Below are 19,289 nucleotides of genomic sequence, written 5' to 3' on the forward strand. Positions count from 1 at the left end.
CTATTGAAGATGTAACAGCCCCAAATGCAGTTTGGAATTAAAAGATTCTGAAAATCTCAAAAATCATTAAAATAAATCTTCAAAACCTTTCGACAAAGTGCTGAATGTTGCCTGGGCTCAGTTCAAGTTCTTCACAGTGCCTCTTTGAGGCCTCCTGGATTTGCAGGCCAAATTTTGGACTCAGTAGACTGCAACTTCTAGGGAATCCTAAAGGAGATGAAGATTGCAGCATTTTAAAACCATTGAATGTAGATCAAATAGCTACAATCTCGATAACAAAGGCATTTTTTTGGGAATCGAGGATCCCCAACGTGCATGCATGCACATCTTTCAACATTGTCATCCTTTTCTCTTGCAAAGTCCCTTTCCAATATCACAAGCACTGTCTCCATAATTGCCATGATCAGGCTCCAATCTCAATTATTTGTAAAAACCCAACAAAGCTAGTCATTAACTGTAGGACCAGGCTAATCCACTCTCTTAACTACGCAAACTTAATTCCCAAAATATGAAAAACTTAGAAAAGTGGCGATTGATCATAATTCAATTAGTAGTTTGCATGCACCTCTCTGTGTCTGTACGATTATTATATAAGATACAGAAGATGAGACAGCAGCAAAGGCCTGAAGAGAGAAGGCTGTGGGCGTCTGCATGGAAAGCTACTGATCGTTCCATGCGCGGGGACCAAGTAAGGGAGAAGGACACGCATTGATAGTGATTAATTAAGTAGCTAAAAGAGGTTGTATATTTAAACACAGAACACGACTCGATTTCGATTTGATACGATTCTGAAAGGGACCTATGCAAATTATAAATGACGAGAAACTGAGGGGAAATTAATTATGGAGCAAAAAACATGATAATCCATGAAAAAACTAATTCTATTTGGAGGTAACGAGATGACAGTCAATATATGATACACGCGAGTAACTAATCATGAATACATCATCCCCAGCAAATGTGCTAGCTGATCAGCATGAGGAACAGTATTGCTCGACTCTCTCCAATGATTCAGCTCGATCAATCATATCTCCATCTTGAGATTGTTAGGCAAGAGATTCCCTGCAAGGAATTGTAGGCGAAAGTTCAATGACATGAGTTAAAATTTAGGGGACAGGAATTGTTTTCTTCTTGTTCTTTTGTTTTGGATACGTAAAACCATGCATCACAATTAATCCATGGAATCTTTACCTTGAAATGATTGAAATGGAAAGGCTGCTGTTCCTCTACCCAACTGGAACTCTACCCCATACAAGCTCTGCAAGATACTTCACTCATTAGCCTGAAAGGTAACTCAGTTACTGCTTGGAATTGATGGATGAGGCGCTTACATTGAGAGCGCTGCATGAGCCGAAGGAGGAGGATCCATCAGGCATTAGATCCGAAGAAGAATCCATGTACATGCCCAGCCCTGAGCAGGGATGGGCTTGTAAGGAGTCGAGGTGAAGGAATGGCTGGTCCATTGGCTCGGATGAGATGCCCATGCTGCAGCTTGAGAAGTTGATGTCCGCCAGTGGATTCACGGCGGCGAGTTTCATTGAGAGGAACTGCTCAAAAGGCTGCTATTTGAGGATTTGCCGACGCACAAGAAGAATACATGTGTAGATTAATCGATTAATGATCGGAAAGTTCGAGTACCTCGACTTGTTTTTGGAGAGACTGCACGTAGTTGATGATCTCGTCGAGCATGCCGGCTTTCCCGGTGATCTTACTGCATCCCGGCACCAATTCCTGGAGGTACTTCATCCTTTGGCTGATCCTTTCCCTCCTCACCTGATCATGCACGCGTTGATTAGGAGGCAAACGAAGGTATATGAGAATTCAAGGGCGGCCGGCCGGCGCTGAATTAGAGTTCACATACTCTCTCAGCTAAGCTATGGCTGTCGGTGGCCTGGCCGCGGCGAGCTCGAACATGAATGTAATCAGACTTCGGAAGCTCCTCGTTCTTATTCGAGGTGTCTCCTGACGCCTCTTTTCTACTGTTTTGCTGTCTGGACTCTGATCTTGCTCCTCCTCCTGTTTCTTGTGTCCCTCTCTTGCAGTTCCTTTCGTCTTTACTCGAGTCTTGCTGATAGATCACAAGGCACAAAGCAAAGATGACATCTTTTTAATTTCATCTTGATCTTGGAGTAGAATGCAGTCTCTTTTTTTGAGTTATTAATTACCTTTGATTTGGTAGAACTCTCCGCCTTCCTCTTTTTGGAGCTGCTATTGCTCACCGCGACGCCTGCTTCCTCAAAATTTGAAGCGACAGGCAGCGAGTACTGAGCGACATCGGGCAGGCCATTGCTGAAGCACGCGAAGGAGTTCAGACTCTGCGCGCAGAGATCGGCATCATAAGAATGGTGGCTTGGCTGTTCCTCCTGCCCTTGCTGCTGCCAATCGAAGTGCAATCTTTGCCTCTCCAAAACAGAGAGATCAGAGACTGGAGCCTGTAGACACTGCATGACGATGACAAGTGCGAGCCGAGAATTGCAAATTCTCTGAAACGATTCTGTCTGTCACAACCTTGTGCGCGCATATATAGCCGATGGAGGAAGAAAAACGGATCAAACGAGAGCCGATGAAGGTGAAAGACTGATCCAGTTGGTGCCAGTGAGCTAGGATAAGAAAGCAAGCAAGCCTCTGTTCCATCGTCGATAAGGTAGGGGCCTGCTCGACATGACCGACACGTGGGCGTGTCTCGTAGATCCAAGCCGGATAGAGGAGAGCTCCACATGGCTGCGTGCCCGCGTGGCAGCTCCACGACCAACTGTTCTGCCACCTCAGCGGGTCCCTCAGCCGAGCATGGCTGCGAGCAGTGCGAAGCTCTCTCTCACTGCACATGGTCGAAGCAACAGCAGCACTCACAAATATAAAAACTCTGCATTGCAGGATTCAGGATTTGACATGCATGCGACGGCATGTCGGCTGTCGTGTGAGTGAGTTCGTTCGTGGACGAAAATTTAACCATCGGAGCAGTCAAAGCGTCCCTTAAAATCACCAGTTTGGATCGCCGCTCGCTCTGTTTTAGCCCTTCTAGGTTTGACCTTTGTGCGGCGGTGGAGAAAGCTGACACTGATTTGCATGCGCATGCATGAGGCACGGAGATTAAAGCGCATGCATTAGAAGAATCTTGAACAAAACTCAATTTTACTGTTACTGAGGGATGCCCTCTGTGATTTCGATGGGGGAAAAAAATAGTTCTTGTAGGTGATAGAGACGCCGCAGCAGATCCAAGGGAAAGGGAATCCAACGAAAATTAAATGCTTGGGGGCCGCCGGGAATGGAACATGATGGGTTCATGTGATTAATATCGATCGACTGGCTTGGCGTTTTACCTGCTGCAGGGAAGGAGCTCATATATAAGAAATTAAATCAGGTCTGAGAAAAGTGAATGTTCAGAGCCTTCAATTTGATTGTGGAATGGACCAAATAAATACTGCAAATTCGTAATCTCATCGATTATTTATATTTCAGAGATAAGGAAGGATAGAAACCTAGAAACATTTGATATATATATATATACAGAACATGGGATTCATTAATGCGAGAGAGACTGAGCTATACATACAGAAATGAATGGATTGATTCCCCTGAGAGAAATGTATTCGCCAAAAAATATTAAAAATACGTAATGCTCAAAGTATTTATTCTTTAGTCTGAAGTGGATAGAGTCTAGGAGCATAGGGCATGATAAAGAGGGAAGTAAAGGAGACCAAAGGCAGTATGGAGATGTGAGATTATATTGTTGGTAGATCTTTCCTCCTCTTCTTCATGTGGTTTTGTCTCCGACTGCAGTGGACATTGAGGCCACCCTGTAACCCACCACACCACCACCTTCCATCCACTCTCACTTTTTTAACCTTTAATCTATTGTTTTCGATCCATTTTCCATCTTTATTCTCATTCCTGTGGGTCATTTTTTTCCCCCAGCAATAAATACGAATTGTAGATAATCTGCAAAAGAACAAAATGTGATCAGGGCTCAGGATTACACACATCTAGTTAATTCTTTTTCTATATATAAAACTGAAAGTGGAGTTTAGATACAATGCATGGGGATAGGAAGAAATATGAATGATTGAGATCGTTAATGCCTTTGTTGGCTTCAAAGTACCCTTGTCCTCATCAATGTCTTTTTGAAACAGTGTTCGTTTGGATTGGGAACCAAATTTTAAATGGGAGGTCTGCACAAATAATTTGCTATGAGTTATACTTTTGGAACGAGCAAGGATACACTACGTGAAAAATATAGCATGAAACTCAACATGACACACTCAATACAATGGGGCCCATATCCATACAGTGGGACCCACATTCATGTAGTTGAGTGTGTCATGTTGAATTTTATGTTACATTTCTCTATCATTTTTCTTTTGGAACATTGATTACAAATAAATTAGTAGGATTTCATATGTTTAGTGGTTAAACTTAAAATCCAGCAGCAAGGAAATCCTATTGATCTCTCTTGCCTTTGCCACATGAAGATGAATGTACAACTGTAAAGGTTGTAGTGAGTTTAATGGATACAGTAGGATTGGCTTTTCTTCTTTCTTTTTTTGCCTTTAGGTGGAGTAGTGAGTACAATGGATTCAGTAAGATTGGCCTTTTTTTTGAGCCTTTTGATCGAGTCAAGATGCTAATAAAAGTGACAAGACGTGTTTTTAATTTATTATTTTCGCATATAATATAAATTGATTTATCTATTTCCTCAAGCTTTAATTTTGAAATAAATAGTCAAGTAGTTAACTTTAATATAATATCGGAGTAAAAAATTAAGTGTTCAAATTGATGAACAAGGACATCTTGGTCAAACGAGCATTGTTCTTCTCGGGCTGGGAAAATTTTGCCTAGAACAGACTGTTGGTCGGTCCCACTTTTCTACCGGATGTTCTATAAAAGCTCAGTTCTGAGGAACACTACTTGTGCAAACTCAATAATGCACCATCAAGTCATCAACACGACTGAAATGACAATGTCAGATTCTGTTCAACACGACTGAAATAACAAACCAGTTTTAATATAACCCACAACAAATTCTCGAGGTGCAGATTCTGTCTAAAATCAGGCATAACATTTCACTAAAATGTGGGTGCAAGCATGAATATCAAAAGGAGAAGTAAATTAATGCTAACTGCAGACATGCCCGTGAATTTTGAATCGAAATCTCTTTCTCATCAGATATCCATCGGAGCAGCTCCAGAGCTTCCGTCATCATCTGGCACAGGAGCCTGGTCAGCAGGAACATCTTCTTTGATCTCCATTGCATCAATCAGTTCCTGGATTATCTTCTGGTCAATCAAATGAAAGGCCTCGTCTTTTCCAACAACAGCTACCGTGCAGATGGCACTAGTCAGCTTCTCTCCTTGTAGAGTCTCCTTGATAGCAAAAATTGCATCTATGATCAGTTCATCACGAGAATAGTTGTTGAAAAATTCGAATTTGCGTTCCAAGAAAGTTTTTGCAGCTTGTGAGCGGGATCCAATTGCGAATGCCTGGTACTCAAAGTAGTTTCCACTGGGGCAGTTGTAGTAGAGGTGAGCTCCAGTTTCATCTAATCCAGCAACGAGCAGGCCAACTCCATATGGTCTTTTCCATGATCGCTGCGTGCACACCTGTACTTGAAGAATCATTAGAGTGAGGCCAGATATGAGCTCTCATGCCAACTATTACAAAACAATTAGTGTCTATAGGCACCATTATAAAATCCCTAGAGAACCAATGCCCACATGACTCAATAAGTTACTTCATCTAAAACTGATCTAAACTTAAACATTTACAAGCTCAAGTCCATAATCAAGAAATTCTAACTACAAATGATATACCATCTCCTACTCCAACCTCTACAAAAAACAAAAAAAAATGATAAAATCATTAAGCTACCTGGGCTGCCCCAAATTTCAAATTGTCACCGGTTTTGTTTTGTAGCTGGCAGTTATATTATACACTATCATATCCATATCCATGTTACTATTGTCCACTATAAAACTTAAACGTTGTAAAGCATTCTCATCCCATGTGAAAATATCTTAGCTTTACAAAGCCATGCACCTCATTCCAAACACTCAATTTTCGATTGAGAAACACTGAGCTGAATCTTGTAATAGATTTATAAGAGAAATAAGAAAAAAAAGAGTTTTCTCCAGAGGAATCAAGTAAATGAAGAAAAATAACTTGCATGCAAGGCTTAGGTTCTCCTATATATTAGCAATTCTAAGATACATGTAGTTTTCATAATAATTAAAAAAGAACAAATTTCAGATCCATCCGTGTCTATATAGAGAATGAATTTCATGAGATCCAATCATCAACAATGGTCATGCACCACATCAGTAGAAAATGGGCTGAAAAAATTATGAGGTAAATAAATATTGACTTTATGATCGAAGTATTGATTGCTTATTTCAGAAAAAAAGATAAGGTAACTTGGTACAGTAACCATATATTATCAGACCTGCAAACAGTTTCCAATACAACATGGATCTAGTTATCAATACATAACATCATCAAGGAAGAACATGAGTTCGTAGGGAACTATACAAATATGCTATACTCTTACTGGGGTTGTGATATACCAACACAAGTAAAATGAATCTATACAAGGAAGAGCATGAAGTCAAATATATACAAATATGCTATACTCTTACTGAGGTTTATCTTACCAACACAAGGACAAGGGTTGGCAAAGAGTCTATCTAGGTAACAGAGTAGTAACTATCATACACATTGAGAATTATCAAGCCACTAGGTTTATTTCTCAATAATGCTTTTCCATCTGAGAAATCACAAGATGCTCTCTGTTCTTCAGTCTACTGTGTTGTTTCCCAAAGTGATCTATGAGTTCTCAACGTACATTTTATGTGGATCAAAACTGTCCCTATATTTCTTCCAAAAAAAGCATACCTTTTCACTAACTCCTAGATGAATTGCTTTTCCTAAAAGCAGAGACATGCCTATCCTATGTACATGATCCAGAAAAACTTTAGTCCATAAAAAATTGTTGAAAAAGAAATCATGATCTTGACTGCCATATAATTTGCATGATAGATCAAACTATTTTCCAATAGGAATCACTGCAACAGTATAAAAATGAGCTGAAAGTTAACTTAATTGTCTGATAGAATAATTTGAGCCTAACAAACCAACGTAACTGATTTCTTGCTTCCTAAGGGACAAACAAAATTACAGGTAACCTCATTTCTCATATGAGGACAACTTTATTTCTTCTCACAGATGACTCAGCATATACACTAGGCTTATTAAACTTGTCAAGGGAAATATGTAGTTAAAGAAATAACACCAGATGCTCTGTCTTCTTCATACTTACATCCCATGCTGTTTCCATATTCTCTCAACTTCCTTTTCACACAGATCAGTCCTTATTGTTTTAACTGAAAAGCATGAATTCAAAATCCAAGAAGAATGATGTTCACTAAAAGCAGAAACATGTCTATGTATACCATGACGATCCAGAAAGTTAGGGTGATATATAATTGTTTAAAAAGAAATCATTACTGTCAAACAGTTTATATGTTTTTATTAGTAAGAATGAGTTATCATGATATATCAAACTATTATTCAATGGTAAGCATCACATCCAAAAAAAGTGAGTTGAAAATGACTTGATGAATTGACAGAGAATAGTTTGTCTAATAAACCAAAGTATTTTGTTATTTGTAAAAGACAACAAGGTTATCAGGTATAGTTATTTCTTATATATGTTGATAATTAGTCATGACATGAGGTTGATTTCTGTCATCCCAGGTGGTTACTTGTATATATCTTGACAGTTCTTGAGTAATGTGGTTTACTTATTTACATCCTATTTCTAGCTGCCAACATTTAAGATGTTCTCATCTCCTTATTCACTTCATATTTTGTTTGCCAAATCATGCTCTATATTCTCAATATTTTTTCAACAATAAATCAAATTACTCCTTGCAAACTTATCAAGATATAGTAAGTACTATTTGAATTGCAGTAGACAACCAAATAAACAAACATTAATTAACATGACCCAGTATCAATAAGCTCTGCAAATTTGAATAGTGGGACAATAGTTAATTAGACACAGTAAACCACCCATGCAAACAAATGAGGATAGAGGACCATTTCGTTAATGATGTGGTTGGTCCATGGGAATGGTTATGCTGTTCTTTATGAATTTCTATAGAATAAAGATTCTAATTCTCATGTTTGGTAGCAAACAAGGAATACCTTTTCTCATGGAATAGGTATTCAAATTTTATAAGGACTAAGTATTTATTGCTCTATTCTAGGAATACCTATCCCTTATTTATTTCATCTTTCAAACAATATATCCAAATATTCCAACTGGACTAACTGGGTTAGACAAGCTAAACAACCCAAACGAGCCAATTGGGTTAGTCATTCTGGGCGAGCCACACATAACGGACAAACCAAGAGGAAAAGTCAAGTTGGTTGGGTTGGATAGGCTAGTTGGTTTGGTTGAATTGGTCGAGCTGGATGGCTCAGATTCAAATCGAACAGGTTGGTCAACATGATGGGCCAAACAGACCAGTCAATCCAGACGAGCTATACAAATCGGTTGTGCGGCTTATGTGGTCCAAGTGGCCAAATCGAGCCAGACAATATGGGTAACTGGGCTGTTCGTGCCAATCAGTTCAGTCAGTCGGATCATGCAACACAGATTGATCAGAATGGGTAGTCTGCTTATACAAACTAATCAGGGAGATCATGTAAGACAAATTATTTATGTAATGGTATTTTTTTCAATTGTGAAATCTATTCCTTGTTTATTCCTTATATTCTTTGTCTATTCTAATCCATGAACCATAACTAAGGAAATCATGTTCTTTGTTTATTCTTTACTTATTCTATTCCCTAGGAATAATATGTTATTCTTTCTATTCTATTCCATGAATCAACCACATCATGGAAAGAATACATAGTAACTAGATAAATTTTATCCAAAAATATTGCTCATAGTCATTGTCATGTAGCAAAACAGTTCACTAGTATGGGACTTAGGTAGGAAGAAAATATCCAAAATTGATCTCAAACTGATCCCTGAGATATTATCTAAATAAACAAGGGAGAGAATGAGAAAGCACTAGAGTTCTTATTAGTAAAATGAAAAATGGCGCACAGAAGAAGCATAACAGCAGCAATGCAGACATGGAGAGAAACAACTCGAGAAATGACAATAAGCTATTTGAATCTTCATTCAATATTTTCTTGCAGTATATCATTCCTCTTTTGTCACCATTGTTAGTATTCTTGTTCCCTGATGCTTGCTTACTTGAATAACTATTAGATGGGATGAATTGAAAATGAATGGCTTCAAATCAGCAAATGACATCACCAATTCACCATTATAACAAGATAAGCCCATTAACCAATTGAGGCTCATTTAAATTAAGTGGACATAATCTTGACTGGACTCTCGAACACTTATGACCAGTTTCAATTTTTAGAGCAGTTATGACCAGTTCCAATTTTTTTTAAAAGGCAAAGTTGAATCAGTCAAGTCTAAATCAGATCCAGTCATCCAGCATGGCCAACCTGGAGATAAATGGCATTTTTACAAAACTATATACCTAGACTATTGAATCATTATTATACATAAATCATCCAATTAAGACAAACATCAAGAAAAAGAAAAAAAAACTTGCAAAGTGATGCAACAAAAGTTATGTAGATTAGCAAGCAAATGACATTTATTTTTTTCCCATATTAGCTATTCAATAAAATTTTGCTTGATGATATAGAATATTTTTGTTAATTTTACTTGCTCTTTTACTTCATAACAAATAGTGGAGAAGGAAGAAATTAAGGTTTACTTGAAAATCATGCAAATAAGAAAGTTAAGCTAAACATCTAGCCTTATAATGTTTTGCAGCTTGTCAAAGCTTAGATGCACCTTATGTAAAGCACAAAGAACCAAAAAAGAAATTTGTTTTAACTCCCTTGCATTTTCCCCCCCTATTCTAACTAATCTTCCTGTGCAAGAGGCCACCACCAAATCTCCTCACTTCTCACCCTTTTTCCAATGTCTATGCAAGAAGACTACATGTATTGTAAACGTTAGGGGAACTTTCGTTCTATCCGAGACAAATTATAAAGACTTAAAACAGTTGAACATTCTTTCAAATGTTGGAGTCACAACTGAAAGAGACTAACTAACTAGGAATTGAAGGCAAACAGGGCGAAAAATATAACAAAATTTAGTGTGTGTTTTTTGAAAATAGCAGTTTAAGTCGAAAATGCCAACTAAAAAATTCCAAATGACTTAGATAGATCCTAATTATAGATTCACATATACATATTAGAATAACTATATGATTCTGTCTTAGGGAATCCAAACAACCAGCTTAGAGAAAAGGAAAAAAAAAACGGAGCCGGCACCTGGGCCTTATCGGCGAGTCGGACGACGAGGCGGGAGACAGGTAGAGGAGACTCGTAGACAAAGGCGTGGTTGATGCATTCGTTGCGGAGGTAGCGAGAGAGAACGCGACCGTCGGCAGTGAGACCGGCTATGGCAACACCGATGTGATCGTCGATCTTGAATACCTTTTTCTGGTAGGAGGATAGGTCGGAGGCGGCCTTGTTGACGGTGGCAAGGACGATGTGCGAGGCGGAGCGGAGGCCTACCGCGGCAGCACCCTGCTTGACAGCCTCCATGGCATACTCCACCTGGAACAGCCTCCCCGCCGGGCTCCAGGTAGTGACATCAGTGTCGTACTGGTTCCTAAACATCGCTGCTCTTTTCTCTTCTTCTTCTTCTTCCTTCTTCTTCCTCCTCCTCCGTGACCGTCGCAATTAGGTATAAGATCCGGGTTCAACTTGCTTCTTTCCCAAGGCATAGAAGGCCCATGTCTAAACTGGGCCGGCCCACGAGAGATGCATCAAATACTTGGATTAAGCCAATGCGAGGTTTGATATTTTTATAAGATAAAAAATAATAATAACAGAAGTAAATAAATTGCAATTCATATTCCCTTTCCTCTCTCGCATGCCGTCCACTTGTGATTCCATTCCGTGTCCTTTTTTTCTTCTTATCCTTCATTATTATCGGGCCTTGTACTTTCCGCTTCTTTGCCGCTGCCTCCCTCGCTCTTGTCTTCTGCTAGTGCGTTTCCAAGTGGTGGACGCGACGCACGCCATGAAAATGCCCGCCTCCTGCTCCTCCTCCTCCGCCTCCGCCGCCGTCGAAATTCCCGACTGCTACCGCCCCAGAGCCCCCGTCCTGGTGCGTCCCCGCCATGCCACACCGCACCACGCCCTCTACCTCTCCAACCTCGACGACCAGCGCTTCCTCCGCTTCTCCATCAAGTACCTCTACGTCTTCCGGCGAGCGGTGCCGCCCTCTACAGAGACCCTCGTCGCCTCCCTCGCCGAGGTTCTCGTCCATCTACTACCCCCTCGCGGGCCGCTTGCGGCCCGCGAGCGGGGACTGCGACAAGCTCGAGGTGGACTGCAATGCTGAGGGCGCGCTGCTAGCCGAGGCGTTTGCTGACGGCCTCACGGCGGAGAAGTTTCTCGCCGGAAGCTCAACTCCTAACAAATCGTGGAGGAAGCTCCTCTACAGGGTGGAGGTGCAGAGCTTCATCGGCGTTCCTCCGCTCGTCGTTCAAGTCAGGCGCCCCAAACTTTTCTTTAATTTGATTTTTCGATTGACTTTGGTGGAAAGCAGAGGAATTTTAACGACTCTCGATGATTGATCAGGTAACCCGTCTCAGTTGCGGCGGCATGATCCTCTGCGCCGCCATTAATCACTGCCTCTGCGACGGCATCGGTTCGTCGCAGTTCCTCCGTGCATGGGCTCTGCTCACCGTCAACCCAGACGCTGCTCTCCCCGTCGCTCCCTTCCACGACCGCCGCATCCTAGAGCCGAGACGTCCGCCTCGAATCGCCTTCCCCCATCCCGAATTCACTGCGCCGGAGGCGCCACCGGTTCCATCTCACTTCCTCTTCTCTCAGCCTCTGCTCCCCGTCTCCCTCACCTTCACCGCCGCTCACATCAGCCGCCTCAAGCGGCGGAGCGCCCCCTCGCTCAGGTGCACCTCCTTCGAAGTCCTCGCGGCCCACATCTGGCGCGCCTGGGTCAAGTCCCTCCACCCGCCGCCCACCTCCCAGATTCCAATTAAGCTCCTTTTCTCCGCGGACGCACGTCGGCGGCTGATCCCGAAGCTTCCCGACGGCTACTACGGCAACGGCTTCGTCCTGGCCTGCGCGGAGACGACGGCGAGGGACTTGCTCGCGTCGAGCCCGCGCTACGGCGTGGAGTTGGTGCAGCAGGCGAAGGCGCGCGTGAGCAACGAATACGTGCTGTCGATGGTGGATCTGCTGGAGGAGAGGAGAGCGAAGCCGGACTTGGCATCGAGCTTGGTGATCTCGCCGTGGACGAAGCTCGGTCTGGAGGACGTCGACTTCGGGGAGGGCCGACCATTGCACGTGGGTCCGGTGGCGAGCGAGATTTATTGTCTCTTTTTGCCGGTGGTCGGAGATCTGCATGCTTTCACGGTGCTGCTGTCAATGCCGCATGGGCTGGCCGATCACTTTCGGGAAAATTGCATGGAGAATTTAGAAGACGACGACGACCACGATGGCGATCGCGAGCCGAAGAATTAGGTCTATTAAATTGTGCTAAAAAGAATAAATGATTACAAACAAATCTAATAGAAAATAATTTGGGAAAAATCAAAAAGGCTCCTTTAATTTTCAAAATTGTTAAAATGTCACTCCTTTATAAATTTAATTTAACAAAAAATAAATCACTTAGATAATCCGAATCATTAAAAATCAAATTAGTAGAATAAATCTTAATTATGTCTCCATACAAATAATAGAAAAATATTTGCAACCACAGAAAATGTTTAGTGACAAAGAATTTTACAATTAGTAAATACAATTTTAATTTTACAGAACAAAAAATAATAGTGCCGATAAAAGTAGATGTTTAAATTTAAATTTATCTAAATAGCTTTTATCTAGTAATAAAATACATTAATAAAAAAAGATAATTTTTTTTAAAAAATCGAGGATTAGGTTTGGGCTGAGTCGCATTGGATTGGCCCACGGGCCAGGCACGACCTAACCCTCAGCTGTTCTAAAGTTCTCTTATTTATTAAAAATAACTCTTTTTATTAAATTTATTCACTAGAGAGAAACGTTAATACTAAAATATATATTTTTTATTCAAAATAAATACAGAAAATAAAAATTTTCCCTACCCAAACAAAGGCAGAATTTTCTAAGCACATTATAATCATTAATTAACTTCTTTTTTTTTTTACGTTTTTTTTAATTATTATGTGGTTGTGCCTATACGAGGTTGGATGTGTCCATCTAATAGCGCTGTGATTTGACGTTGCCAATAAAGAGGCATCACATCACATCCCATCAAAAAATAATGTATTTTATATAAATGCAGAAATTTTTTTTTCTTATTTCCGTAATTCTTCATTTTTATTTTCTTTGAATTGAAATGCCCGATCATAATTTTTTTTATCTAGTTAAATTTATGATATTTGAGATAGTTAATAGTAAATTATTGAATAGAGTTTTTAATTAAGGTGAAAATTAAGTATGGAAGGTGAAGATGGTGAGGAGTAAGTGATTTCTCAAATTAAATAATATTCAGTAAAAATTAAAACAAATTTATTCTATTTTTATTTAAAAATATATTTTTTATCTATACTGGGTTTGATTAAAATTATTTTATATAAACTTATACAATATAAAATAATTAATCAAAATTATTTTAAAAATGTTAGACAAAATTATTATAAATTATAATAGTTTTAATTAAAAGTATTATAATAATATTAAAGTAATTAAATTTTAAAAATAATATTTTAATATTATAATACTTTATATATAATATAATTAAATCAGAATAATTCTACTGTATATTTTATCTATTTTAGTTACTACCGTGTAAAAGTATTCCTTTTTTATTTATTTTTAATGCAGATAATAAAAAATAAGAGAACCACTTTTAATTGCTGCTTTCCACGTGTCGTCAATCCAATGGCCTGAATGGATTATTGGAAACAGTAGAAATTTTACAATAACTCTTGGATAAGATCCCAAAGGCCGACCCGCAGAGGAATAATCCGGCCCACTGAAATAAAACTTATTTGCTTGCCGTCGCTGTACCCGGGCGTCTACCGTGTTGCCAACTCGTCCTTGGGCGGGCGGTGGGCCACGGCTGGTGGTTCGGTATCTGAAGTACCGAAGTATGCCACTTCCCACTCCATTTAAAAAGTATTCGTTAAACTCTTAAAATTAGAAATAATTAGATTCACGCCCTCAAATGCATAAATGCACGGGACCCAAGTTTGGGGCAAAACCGAAGCCCAACTTTCTCTCCTTCGAGGAAGGGAAGGGAGAAGGAGGAGGAGGCGCTGAGATCGAGGTAGCATAGAGCGGCGAGTTCGATGTCTCTGCGGAGGGCGTTCCTATCGAGGGTCGCATCGTTGTCCAAGTTCAACGGCGATGAGGTGGCGGAGACGGCGGCGGCGGATGAGATCGAAGGGGGAGAGGTAGATGGGGTAGTGGCGCCGACGGGGGAGGAAGACGGGGATAGATGGGAGCGGATGCTTCCGGAGCTGATAGGAGAGATTGTGCGGCGGGTTGAGGCCGCCGGGGACCGGTGGCCGTTCAGGAAGGATGTGGTTTCGTGTGCCTGTCTCTGTCGGAGGTGGAGGGAAGTGACGATCGGGACCGTTCGCCCTCTACCCGAGTCCGGAAAGATTACCTTTCCCTCTTCCCTCAAGGAGGTAACTAGCTTCGCTGCGACGGATTTCGGATTTCGTTTCGTCCCCTTGGGCCCTAATCTACTGATGGAGATGGATCTCTTGCGAGAGGCTCATAAAAATTTGTTTTTCGCCTATGAGATTGAAATTTTGATTACTTTTATGTGGTAGAGAATGTAGTTTGTCGATTGGCTTTCTTCTTTTTTCCTCTGCTATATGCTTAGTTTTTTCTGGTCAACTGTGTATGTAATGTGAATATCCGGCTAATTTAGTGTCTGGGTAATTGCAGCCGGGGCCGGCAGATGCTCCAATTCAGTGCGTTATTAAGAGACACAAGAAGAACTCAACCTTCCTTCTGTATTTGGGTCTGACGCAAAGTAAGTTAATAATAGGAAGAATAAGGCCACTCTGCTTGATGATGCTCTTTTAGGATTGTGTTGCTTGCATGTATGATTCTTGATTTACTTGATTGGTATTAGCACCCCCCAACTGGTTTAAAATGTGATTCATAAGTCTTCATCCATGAAATGGGGCAAAAAATGATGACAGAATAAAAGTGGCCGCTTCTTTCTCTAGTCATTCTAGTATTTGGAGTGGTTGCTATTGTACTTCATGAGATGTTTTGGCTGTTATGATGCACTTTGATGAATTAGTTTCTGGGCTAGGTAGGATTTTACTTCTACAAACTTGCCATTGTATTTCTCTTTTTAATTCTGGGACTCCATGATCATTTGGTTCTGTGAATAGTTGCTCATTGACTCTATAATTTTTGGTCATTGTCTATCATCTTGTGAATCATCAATTTATTTGGTAGTTAATAGCAATGTGGTTGACAGCCTTTGGATCCTGCATCACCATTTGAAGGGGTTGTGGCGGTATACGCTATGAATTTTATCAAAATACTGTTCAATGTATGTTTATTGATGCTTTCCAACTAGCTGTCATAAAGTATAAGATAACAACAAGGTATGTGTCTTAATAATTTGTGATCAGCTACATTATATTTTATGTTTGAGCTATATATGTGATTATTACAAGTAGTACTTATTAAGGTACGTGTCTTAATAATTTGTGATCAGCTATATTATATTTTATGTTTGAGCTATATATGTGATTATTACAAGTAGTGCTTATTATGTGTAATAGAGTTTAGTTTTCTTATGTGTCTTAGGTATTCTGCTATAATCAATTATTTCTAACCATGAAATTTCTTGGTTAATATTTGAATATACACCTACCTTTTTAACCAACTTTTATTTGTTCTTTTCCCCCCATCTAATAATGTCTTTGAACATACATCTACCATGAAATCTATTGGTAAGTCTTTGAACACACATCCACCTTGAAATTTAACAAGGTCACACTTAATTGTTCAAATAGTGACTTTTTTAAAAAATAATAATAATAATTCTACTAGTAACAATATGAATGCATATTTTGATACTTAATATTTGTTGGCTTGGTTTTTTCCCTCTCTTTCATCTATGATCGTTTTTGTTATTGTTGCAGCATTTATGGATGAAGGAAAGTTCCTTATGGCAGCTCGTCGATTTAGGCATGGTTCTCACACTGAATATATTATCTCTCTTGATGCTGATAACCTGTCCGTAGGATGTAATGCATACCTGGGAAAATTGAGGTATGTTTCTTTTCTGATGTGTTTTGTGCTGCTTTCATTTGCATCACTTAACCATCTGTTATTATTGTTATAAAGTTTTAAATTCGAACCAAATTCTTTGTTTGCATTCATGATTTCTTAACCTGCAATCTACAGACACGTGTGATGTGATGAAGGTCATACCACAATAAAATACGTACATCAATTAGCTATTAAAATGCTCAAACAGGATGTGAAATTTCATTTTGCAAGTGAATACATACTATTATTATGGTTCTTGTTTGTCTGTGTATTTTGAAACTAGTTAAAAGTAGTGGACAAACAAACATATTTCTTTCTTTTTGATGATTGTCAAGAACTAATCTGGAAAAATTGTGTAGGTAGTAATTCTTCTATACCTAATTTGACTTGTTTTTTTGTTAGAACAAAATTAAAAGTGAAACTTTTATGGAGATGACAGTGGAACAAGGTTTATTGTTCCAAAGTTTCTTCTTCCTAGCTTAAACTGAATTTATAGCAACTTCATTTGTTCACTGCAAGCAAGTGCACAGACACCTATAGCTCCTAAGTATGCTTTGGTTATATCTGAACATGCCTCAAATATATTTGCAGATCCGACTTCTTGGGTACAAATTTCACTGTATACGACAGCCAACCACCATCTAATGGCGCCAAAGCATCAAGCGGCAGAGTTATGCGTCGTTTTGCTAGCAAACGAATTAGCCCTCAGATCTCTTCTGGTAACTTTGAGATTGGACAGGTATCCTATAAGTTCAACCTTCTCAAGTCAAGAGGACCAAGAAGGATGCACTGCACTCTTCAGTGTTCCATGGCACCAGATTGCTTAGAAGAAGGTTTTCCAAAGGAGGCGCAACATAGCACTGGTGCCCCTGTAATTCTCAGGAACAAATCTCCTCGGTGGCATGAGCATCTGCAATGTTGGTGCTTGAACTTTCATGGCCGTGTCACAGTGGCCTCAGTGAAGAACTTCCAGCTGGTAACAACTGCTGATGCTGCCCAACCACAGGGAACTAGAGAGGATGAGACAGTGCTGTTGCAATTCGGCAAGGTTGACGATGACAAATTCACCATGGACTACCGTCAACCGCTCTCGGCCTTCCAGGCATTTGCAATCTGCCTCACCAGCTTCGGTACAAAACTTTGCCAATGAATAAAAACATTCCTAAATTTTTTTATCCCTGCTCATTCAATCTCCCTTGTAGTTGTAGCTACTCCATGTTACTTTTCTTCTTGTTCATCATCCTGTTGGATTGATATACTGTTTGCATTTTTCTTCATGCAGGGAACGGTGTTTGTTAGCTGTGCTGGTGTTCGATGTGTGCGACTAGTTTTCGACTGTGTCGATAATCAAATGATCAACTTGTACATTATACAATATCATTTTTATCTCCCTTTTTATTGGTCGGGCCACATTGAAGAAATCAGTCAGTGATTGGACACTTTGATGCTGCAGTGGAGTTTTAAGTTTCTATTAGCTCGTCAACATAAGTCTATGCGATTAGCATTGTCAAATAATGTACAATGAATTCTAGTTTGTGATGGACTTGTGGGAAAACTTGACCGTGACTTACGTTTAAGTTGAATAATTTTATGTTGATTTTTTTTTTCCTTTCATATCTGTTGTTAGAGGAGATCATTTTCATGTTAAACATAACCTAATATGGATGACAAATGCACTCCTTGATTGGATTAATGCAAAATAAAATAACAATTAGTGTGTTTTAATTACTTTTCTGTATGCTATGTTGCATCCCATTAAAACTTCATCTCAAAACAATTATTAATAGCAGATGATAAATAGTGTCCTTTTAATTTTTTTTCTCAATAGAAAAACTTTTTATTTAAAGCATTTGCCTAATTGCTATAGCTCAGATAAACTATTGCAAGTTGCAATTGTGTATTACCAAGTGGATATCCATTCAATTACGGGTCCGCCACTGTCACGAAGTAAATGGAATCAAATTAATTTGGAAATAGTAAAACAGCATGGCCATTAATTCAAGGATGGTTTTTTTTATAAAATGTCTGAAATATATTTAAGTTATGATTAGTGTTAAAATATGTCTAATACATTGCTTATTTGTTATCAAAATGCATGCCATTTTTAAGATTAGATTACCTATTTTATCTCGCTAAAAATATCATCTAAATTATGCAATTATTAATTGATACTTTAATAATAAGACAATTTTTGAAAGCATTTTAATGTTAGAAAAAATTGATAAATATTTTTAACCCTAAATTAAATGCACCTACCTCGTGGGACTTGACATACAAATAAAACCTATAAATATTTAATAATTAAGGGATCTATCTTACATTATTTCACCATTTTTAGCATTCTCATTAGGGGTGTAATTAAACGAAACTTTGCTATGTTTGGATTTATTTATTTACTTATCGAATTTATTCAAACTTATTCATAAAAAAAATTATTCAATTAAAAACTTATCAAGCTATTAATATTATTTTATATATATATAATTTTTATCTATTCATAAAAATTATATTATTTTTTAACATATTAATAATATTAGATTTAAAAGAATATAAAAAATCTATAAAATTATTCATAAACATTATATATATATATATATATATATATATATATATATATATATATATATATACGGAATTGCTATGTTGAGCACCGATTTCTTGAGCGCCCGTGAGCGCTTCCATCTCGGCCGTTCATCCGATCGTGCGCTCAATCTCAGCCGTCCAAACAATCGCGATTGCACAGTGTTTCTCCTCGGACCTCCGCCGCTTCCCGCCGCCCGTTCATCGCCGTCCGACCACCGTCGCCCGCCGGACCGGGCCCGTTGGAACCGCAACTCGCCGGCGGTCCGGAGGTGGCCGGATTCCGGCCGCGATTCGGCCGGAATCCGGCCGAATTCCGGGCGACAGCGGCGCCAGCCACTGTT

General features: G+C 39.3%; 2 protein-coding genes and 2 pseudogenes across 3 annotated transcripts; 2 read left to right on the forward strand and 2 right to left on the reverse strand.

Moving 5' to 3' along the window:
* Window positions 1-836: 836 nt before the first annotated feature.
* On the reverse strand, window positions 837-2,521 carry LOC141815460 (basic helix-loop-helix protein 79-like; annotated as a pseudogene).
* A 2,422-nt stretch (window positions 2,522-4,943) lies between these two features.
* On the reverse strand, window positions 4,944-10,783 carry LOC141815368 (proteasome subunit alpha type-1-like). Its single transcript, XM_074703319.1, has 2 exons — window positions 10,372-10,783; window positions 4,944-5,597 (listed from the first exon to the last, which is right to left on the reverse strand). Exons 1-2 carry the CDS (start codon window positions 10,720-10,722, stop codon window positions 5,160-5,162), a joined length of 789 nt encoding a protein of 262 aa, XP_074559420.1. The 5' UTR covers window positions 10,723-10,783; the 3' UTR covers window positions 4,944-5,159.
* Window positions 10,784-11,094: 311 nt separating this feature from the next.
* LOC141815514 (alcohol acyltransferase 9-like) lies at window positions 11,095-12,724 on the forward strand (annotated as a pseudogene).
* Window positions 12,725-14,308: 1,584 nt separating this feature from the next.
* LOC141814841 (tubby-like F-box protein 1) lies at window positions 14,309-17,970 on the forward strand. Of its 2 annotated transcripts, XM_074702790.1 has the most exons (5): window positions 14,309-14,750; window positions 15,016-15,103; window positions 16,236-16,365; window positions 16,957-17,495; window positions 17,648-17,970. In XM_074702790.1, exons 1-5 carry the CDS (start codon window positions 14,409-14,411, stop codon window positions 17,662-17,664), a joined length of 1,116 nt encoding a protein of 371 aa, XP_074558891.1. In that variant the 5' UTR covers window positions 14,309-14,408; the 3' UTR covers window positions 17,665-17,970. The 2 variants fall into 2 exon arrangements, with proteins under 2 accessions (XP_074558891.1, XP_074558890.1); XM_074702789.1 differs by lacking the exon at window positions 17,648-17,970 and having other exon boundaries at window positions 16,957-17,515.
* Window positions 17,971-19,289: the final 1,319 nt, after the last annotated feature.

The sequence above is a fragment of the Curcuma longa genome, chromosome 21 (assembly GCF_044706935.1).
Source record: "Curcuma longa cultivar G26 ecotype Majalengka, Jawa Barat chromosome 21, ITB_CL_G26_1.1, whole genome shotgun sequence".
NCBI lineage: Eukaryota > Viridiplantae > Streptophyta > Magnoliopsida > Zingiberales > Zingiberaceae > Curcuma > Curcuma longa.

What these genes read in the sequence shown, in the direction of transcription:
- LOC141815368 (XM_074703319.1), bottom strand. Translation starts at nt 10,722, where the DNA reads ATGTTTAGGAACCAGTACGACACTGATGTCACTACCTGGAGCCCGGCG. An exon ending in GACTCGCCGATAAGGCCCAG is followed by an intron (nt 5,598 to 10,371) that starts GTGCCGGCTCCG and finishes CTTCAAGTACAG; the next exon opens with GTGTGCACGCAGCGATCATG.
- LOC141814841 (XM_074702789.1), top strand. Translation starts at nt 14,409, where the DNA reads ATGTCTCTGCGGAGGGCGTTCCTATCGAGGGTCGCATCGTTGTCCAAG. An exon ending in TTCCCTCTTCCCTCAAGGAG is followed by an intron (nt 14,751 to 15,015) that starts GTAACTAGCTTC and finishes GGGTAATTGCAG; the next exon opens with CCGGGGCCGGCAGATGCTCC. An exon ending in GTATTTGGGTCTGACGCAAA is followed by an intron (nt 15,104 to 16,235) that starts GTAAGTTAATAA and finishes TTATTGTTGCAG; the next exon opens with CATTTATGGATGAAGGAAAG.